Here is a 7,640-nt window from a genome sequence, read left to right as displayed (position 1 = left end):
TTTAACCTAAACAAATTTTAAAAGTCATATCTTTTATTACACAACTCTCTCCCAATTTTTCTCTCTCTTTCCATTTCTTTCTCACCACGCGTTTCCCAACCCCCCCCCCCCCCCCCCCCCCCGGAGAGATAACTCTTGGTCATCAACTATAACCTTTTTATGCCATAGTAGTTGGATTGATCCAAAATCTGGATTCTTTTGTCCAGATATGTTGATTTCTCTTTACTCATCTCATCTCCATATATCCTATACTCTCCCCATCAAATTGGATGTGGATGTGAAGAAACACCGAATTTATAAGATATACATTTTTTTTTTTTTTTTTTTTATTATTTTTTTGTAAGACATCATATATTCTTCAAACACCTAAACAAAGGCAGCAACTTTCACTATATCGTCCATACACTGCTGACCGGGAAATTTTGGACCAATAAATCTTGTGAGGCTTTGGCGTGGTCTTTCGGAGAGATGAAGCGTGGGAAGGGCATGGTAGCGTCGATAGAGAGAAAGGAGGAGGAGATGACGAGTGGAAAGACTTGTGAAGGAAAGAAAATATCAAGGTCTTTCATGGTGTAGATGGTTTGAAGCAATGTAAGTAGCAGCAGGACCACTCCAGCAACCATGGAGGTAGTGGTCCATGGATTACAGAAATAGGTGTGTAAAAGGGGGAGAGAGATGATACCACAGAGAGAGATAGATGCATGCAGACGAAATTCCCTGCAATCTGTTCTTGATATTGACGCTAGAGAGAATACCCCAAAAGATTTGTATAATAATCACAGTACTCCAAAAGAAAATAAGAGAACAGCGAAAGACAATTAGAGAACCTCAAAAGAATCGAAGTCATAAGCATCTTCGTGGACAAAGAAGATATTTTATTCAAGTGAGGCGGGATTTGCATACCACGAAATTTGATTTACATACCACGAAATTTCTGAAACGCAAATAACAATGAAATTGCCCAAACTAATATGAGCCAATAACAATGAAATTTCCCGAACGAATATGAGCCAATAACAATGAAATTTCTTGACTCCATATTGGAGCCGAGAAGGCAATGAAATTTCCTGACTTCATATCGGAGCCGAGGAGGCTATGGTGGCTTTGATACTATAGAATAGAGAATGGAGATAGAAAATATAAAATGGAAAATAGAGATAGAAAAAGAGAATACAATATTTACATAGGCCGAAGCTTTACGTCAGCGGATCCCCCAACTGGCTACATCTTCATTATTTTAGATGAATCTATACCTCTATATATATATAGAAGACAATCACACAGTTACATAATTATTAGAGATAGATAAATAATAAGAGGCTTTATCACCAAACTAACGTGACATTTATCTTCTAGATACCTAACCCACATATACTTATACATCCATATATATCAATATGAACCCGAGATATCCAATATATCCATATCTTAACATCTTTCCATTTTTTTTTTGGGTAAATAACCTCTCTCGCCATGCGTACACCAACTCTCTTTCTCCCCCTCTCTCTCTTTCCCAACCTCTCTCCATGCAAAAGCAAGCCGTTGATGGCCTTTGACCTCAATCTCCTCTAAAACCCTCTATTTTTTCATAGATTTCATCAAAAGATAGGGCGTCTTCAATCTCCTGCAAAAACCCATAAACTTGGCCCCTAACCTCAATCCAACTACACTCGGGCTCCTTCCTTAACTCCATTCCCGTCATCTTGGCTCTGACTCTCCCCACTTCTTCCCATCGTCCTGATCTTTCATAGATATTTGATAATGCTATATAATGGTCCCATGATTTGCCTCCGAGTCTAAAAGTTTTTCACACCCCTCAACACAAGATTGGGTATTGCCAACAGTTCCAGACAAGGTTCAATGGCTCTCTTTAAATTCTACAATTTTGTGTTGGGGCTGGGGGTGTTTCTCTTTCTACGTTTGATTGAAGGTGTTAATGGGTTGTGTTGGTTTAATTTTTTTGAAGACTTCTTGACCATATTCTTCAAGGATGTTTACACGCCGATTCTTCTTGTTTACAATCTGGTTATGGTCATGTTATGGCGCGATTTGGAAAACGTGGAGCTGGAGAATGTCAAGGTCGTTCTCTACTGTAAACAATTGTGGTGTTTGTTGGAACAGGGTTGAAGCCAGGGTGGTAAACTGGCAAGGAAGTGAACATGCAAAGAGAAGACATAAAGACACTGGTTAAGAAATAGTGGGATGTCTACAACGACGAGTCCCTCGATTTCAATGGAAAACTAGCAACCATGGTGGAGGCCCGCGTGATGAGAGAGAAAGTAGAGGCAGAAAGAGAGTCGATCTGCGTGATGAGAAAGAAAGTAGAGGCAGAAAGAGTGTTTGCATGTTTGCATATACATGGAGAGAGAGGGGTATGGGAAATACGTCGAGAGAGAAATGTAAATAGAGTTAGATAGAGTTGGGTAATAAAAGATAAGTCTTTTAAAATTTGTTTATCTTTAAAAAAGAGAGTCAAAGTGAGTAAACAATGCATAGGATCTCCATGCATCAAGATATATTTTAAAACTTTTGAGTCTAGTGAGAAATGAAGCTTAAAAACTAACGGCATCGAGATAATTTCCCTATTTTTTTCTCCCTCTCTCTCTTTTGGTGTTTCATGAGCTGGAAAAATTTTTTAATCCCACACCCTAAAGATTTAGAGAGCTAAAGTGAAGGGGTTTGCTATAAAACGAAAGTAGGCACACTCATAAAACATACTAACCTAGGTGGGGTGGATCATTGTTCATGTCTTGGGTCGGGTACAAGGCCGCTCCAACAATACTCGCACTTGTACCCGAAAATTTCAGGTATAATTGTGGGACTCGTACCCATACCCATAGGTCCAAATTTGGAACCATACCTGGACCCGATTTGTATATACCCACTGAGTCCCAGGTTGGGTCCAGGTCTATTGCTAGCACCAATAAAAAAGTCAACAAAATTGACACTAGAATGCCCTTACCGTCTCTACCCACTCTCTCTTTCTTCCTGTACTATCTCACTCTCTTTCTCTCTCTACCTACCCCCTCTCTCACTTTTTCTTTCTCTCTCTACCCTCTCTCTTTACCCCCTCTATCCCTCTCTAATTCCATGATGGGCTCTAGGAGGCACTTGGCTCCCCTCAAATATTGTTCCTCCGACCAGGATGATCCCTTGGACCTCTCTCTCCATGTGGGCGGTGGTGGTTTTGCAGGTTGGTTCTTCGCCACAAAACAAAATCTGACAATTTGAGTTAGCATCAGGATGCAAAATGACAGAGGAGGCCATCAAGAACGTGTACGCAGTGGAACAACATAGAAAGGGAGAGAGAGTAAGAGAGAGGGTGGGTAGAGAGAAAAAGAGAGATTGAGGAAGGGTAGAGAGGGAGGAGGTAGAGAGGGTAAGGGCATTCTTGTATTAACTTGTTGACTTTTTGAATGGGGTGAACACAAGAAAAAAAATGTTCGGTCTATGATGTCATACAAAATGTATTAGAAATAAGATGTCCAACAAGTTTATGTTGGAGCTATTTATAATTTTCTCAAAGTTGTTTTCCTTTTATTAAGTTAGTTTAGAGCTTGAAACACATAAGCTCTAGTTTGGAGCTTCAACCACATTAGGTATCTCTCTCAAGTGGTCTTATAACAAAACTTTTCGGGTTTAAAGACCAAGAAAACAAGGGAAAGGTTTACATGCCTCTCCTAGAGCATAGAAGTTCTACCCTCTCCTTATCATCCAGCCGTTCAATTTTGATCAAGAGAGCCACTCACCGTTTGATCTTAGATTTGACGTATTAAAGTATTTTATTTTTAGTTTTTTTTATACAAATTGTATGAATATGAGATTCCGTACGTGCCATCTTCTCATTGGGGTGCACCTATAAAAAATATTGAAAATAATTTTTCAAAAAAATATAATGACCAATATACCCCTTCAAACTTTGAGAGGTATTTTGGTTATTTTATTTTATTGAAAATTTTTTTTCATATTTTTCATTAGTATGATTTTAATAGAGGAATGGGCATCCAAAATTTAGTGTCACAATATTTTAGAGAAAAAAATTAAAAATAAAATAGTGTAGAGAGTGACATTGTGATTGGGGCAATCTTAGCCATCCATTCAGAATGGACGGTTGGATAAGGGGGAAGATAGAACTTCTATGTTGTAGGGAAAGCATAAAAAGCTTACCCGAAAAATAAAACAACGAAAAAAAATAGAATAGAAATTAGAAAATGCAAAAAAAGTCCACTGTAGCCTCAATACTGCATCAATTTATTCAAAATAAGAGGTACAAATCCACAAAAATAAAAAAAAGATAAAAAAGAGTACAAGTTGGGAAAGAGACACTGAAGCCTCAAAACTATATCAATTTATACTCCATGCTTAGCCACTCATTTGACCCTGCATAAACAACAAGAACCAACAAATAAATAAGAGAGTTGATAATGAATCAACAAAAAGAGGCATTCAGATGGTGGCAAGCTTTCTATGCTTCCCCTACAACATAATACTTAAGGAAAATTTCATATAAAACCATAATTTCTCATATTATTTTATGGTTGACCCTCTTTCTATTTTTCTTTCAAGCGGCATAGGGAAACCTTCAACAAATTCACCGTACCCCTTCATCTCTTATTTTCATTAGTTTATTAACTTTTGACCTTGAAAATTAGCTTTAACAAATATTTCTATACCATTTCAACCAAAAAACTTTTTTAACCCTCTTTTCCCCTTTTCACCTATTAAAAAAGTTTTTGAGTTGAAATGATATAAAAAGATTTGTTGGAATTAATTTTTATGATCAAAAGTTAATAAAAAAAAAACATAAAAATTGAACAGCTAGAAGGTAGGAAAAACATAATTCTTCCCTTAAGATGGACGTCCGAGTTCTCTCTCTCTCGGTATATAGTCGTCTCTCTCTCACTAAACGTCAAACAACCCTCTCTCTCCACTGTAGGAGCTTGAGCTTTCCATCACCCCACAAACACCAATGTAAATACCTCGAATTTGTTAACTCTGCATCTCTCTCTCTATCTAAACCAAGCAGCTACCCCATCTCCAAAACCAAAATATACAACAAATCAAGAACCAGCCAAAACAAAGATCAACACCATACTTGCTGCAATCGGTCTTAGCAGAGAAAATGTAAGTGAGTTTAACCCCACAGGCATTAGGCAGTCCCCGAACCAAGTTGTCGTTTATTCTCTTGATTGCCATCGCCGCCCACTTCAAGCACCCGCAAACCGCCTGCTTGTCTGCCGTCGTCGGGGACAACCCTTTCAGAGTTCTCATTGCATTGCAGCACGGGGGCGGCACCGTGTTGCCCTCATTTCTCATGTAATTCAAGCAGGGAGAGAGAGTCGCAGTAACGGTGCTGCAACTTATCGCCCCCTCGGCCACAAGCACCGTGGCCACCAGCACAGCCACCAAGAATGCAACCTTCACACTGCCCATTGCACCCGCTTTCTCTCTCCAGACCTTCTTTGTCTCTAGTATTTCTTGCGATTCCTTTGGGTTGGGTAGTGGGGTGTTTATATGTGGGTTGGGGCTGCCATTTTTTCAGGTTTCTTGGTCCCCCTCTCTCTCATCTCTGTTCAAGAGTTTGTTATCATTTTCTCTCTCTAGAGTCAATGGTTGATGTGGGCAGAAGCCACCCACAAAACATTATTTAGAAGAATGATTGATATTCCAACTATTACAACAATTGATTAGTGCACTCCGTCGGAGCATCAATTGTACTCCGTTTTGTATAAAAATATTTGACTTCGAACACTTCACAACGTGTGGAGACATACACAGCTGTATACAGGTTGTGTACACAGGCTATGTTACAGTTTTGTATCCTTATAAATTAGGGTATTAAGCGCAGGAAGATTGTTTCACGCGGGCTAGACGACATTTCTACCATATGCGGTCCAGATGTATAAAGCATCTACCTTAAAGATGAAGGCAAATGGGTTGTCCATCTAAGAGGGTATATGCAATTTTTAGGATGATACAAATATTACAAATATGGTTTTGTAATGTATTATATTACTACACAACTTTTGCATGAAATCATTCCTCCCTTTCTCTTTCTCTCTCTCTATCTATATATATATATATATATATATATATATATATATATATGGGCAATGATCCAATGCAACGGTTGTATTATGATATAATGCAATGATACTTTTAGAAAACCATGTTTGTGGTATTTGTATGACCTCAAATTTTTCACACAAACTCTCTTCATCTTAATAATCAATCCAAAAAAAAAAAAAAAAAGTTCACTTTGAACCCTAGATATGATCAAAATGAATCCCCCTCCTAAAACGAATCTAGACCTTTCATTTTGTGAATGTTAAGATCTTAGCCTTTATATACTCAAGATCATTTTTTTCTTTTTTAACATTGTTCATCTAATGATAATAAAGCCATCCAAACAAAATGAAAATAAAAAAAAATCCTTCCAAGGCCAAGATCTAAGCATATCACAAAAATGAACGCCCTATGTTAATTGGGCTAAAAAAATACTTTCTAGGTTGTGCTTTCAATTTTTTCTTTTTTTGTGATTGTTCATTAGAATGAAAAGAGTGTATATTTCAAAATTTGGATAACACAAATGACTATAAGATAGTTTTTTAGAGTTGTTGCATCATATTACTGTACAACGGTTGCATGAAATCATTACTTTATAAGAATATATATCTATATATATATATATATATATATATATATATATATATATATATATATATATATATATATATATATATATATATGGGGAAGATGATTTTATGCAACGGTTGTATAGAAGTATAATGTAACCATTTTCAAAAATCATGTTAAAGACATTTGTTTGACACGAATTTTTAAATGTACACTCTTGTCATTCTGAAGAACAATCACAAAAGAGAAAGTTTTCAAAAAATGCTCTAGAAAGTTTTTATTCTAGCCCAATTAATGTAAGCCATCTATTTTATTGAGATGGTTCGATATAGGCTTCAAAAGGATTTTTTTATTCCCAAAATTTTTAGATAGCGTTATCATAATTAGATTAATAATGCTAAAAAAGAAAAAAGTGATTTTGAATTTCTTAAGGCATAGATCTTGAAATTCACCAAATGGATTGTCGAGATTCATTGTTGGATGGGTACTAATTTTGACCATATCTAGGATACAAATTGAAATTTTTTTTTCCGTAGGATTGCCTATGAGGGTGAAAAGAATATGTGTGCAAAATTTGGGTTCATACAAATGCCAAAAATACGGTTTTCTAAAGGTGTGGTTGCATTATACTACTATACAACCGTTGCATTAGATCATTTCACATATATATATATATATATATATATATATATATATATATATATATATATATATATATATATATATATATATATATATGGTGCGGTTTTTAGAGAGCATAGGCTCTAAACAATCAAATTAGAGCTTGCCTTCAAATAGTATCGAGATATGTGGTTTTAATATTGAAAATATTTGTAATAGCCTTAAACTTTTCATATTTATTTATAAATTTTAAAGCTTAAAAAATAGTGTAGATCAATAGATCTATGAAAACTTGGAAATCTTGAAAATTGATGGTCCAAAAATGCCTTACAAAATACACTATTTTCAAAACTTGAAATCCATTTTTTTCTTATGTCCATGCA

The 7,640-nt window shown here is 36.0% G+C and overlaps 1 protein-coding gene across 1 annotated transcript; it reads right to left on the bottom strand.

Annotated features, from left to right (window-relative positions):
• Positions 1-4,230: 4,230 nt before the first annotated feature.
• LOC148781116 (non-specific lipid-transfer protein 1-like) lies at positions 4,231-5,497 on the bottom strand. Its single transcript, XM_088845603.1, has 2 exons — positions 5,096-5,497; positions 4,231-4,380 (listed from the first exon to the last, which is right to left on the bottom strand). Exons 1-2 carry the CDS (start codon positions 5,431-5,433, stop codon positions 4,371-4,373), a joined length of 348 nt encoding a protein of 115 aa, XP_088701729.1. The 5' UTR covers positions 5,434-5,497; the 3' UTR covers positions 4,231-4,370.
• Positions 5,498-7,640: the final 2,143 nt, after the last annotated feature.

This window comes from Amborella trichopoda, chromosome 8, assembly GCF_054954075.1.
Source record: "Amborella trichopoda isolate Santa Cruz 75 chromosome 8, AtrichopodaSantaCruz75HAP2 v2.0, whole genome shotgun sequence".
Taxonomy (NCBI): domain Eukaryota; kingdom Viridiplantae; phylum Streptophyta; class Magnoliopsida; order Amborellales; family Amborellaceae; genus Amborella; species Amborella trichopoda.
The sequence above is the reverse complement of the archived record's forward strand: the minus strand, read 5'-3'. Positions and strand labels throughout refer to the sequence as shown.

What these genes read in the sequence shown, in the direction of transcription:
- LOC148781116 (XM_088845603.1), bottom strand. Translation starts at nt 5,433, where the DNA reads ATGGGCAGTGTGAAGGTTGCATTCTTGGTGGCTGTGCTGGTGGCCACG.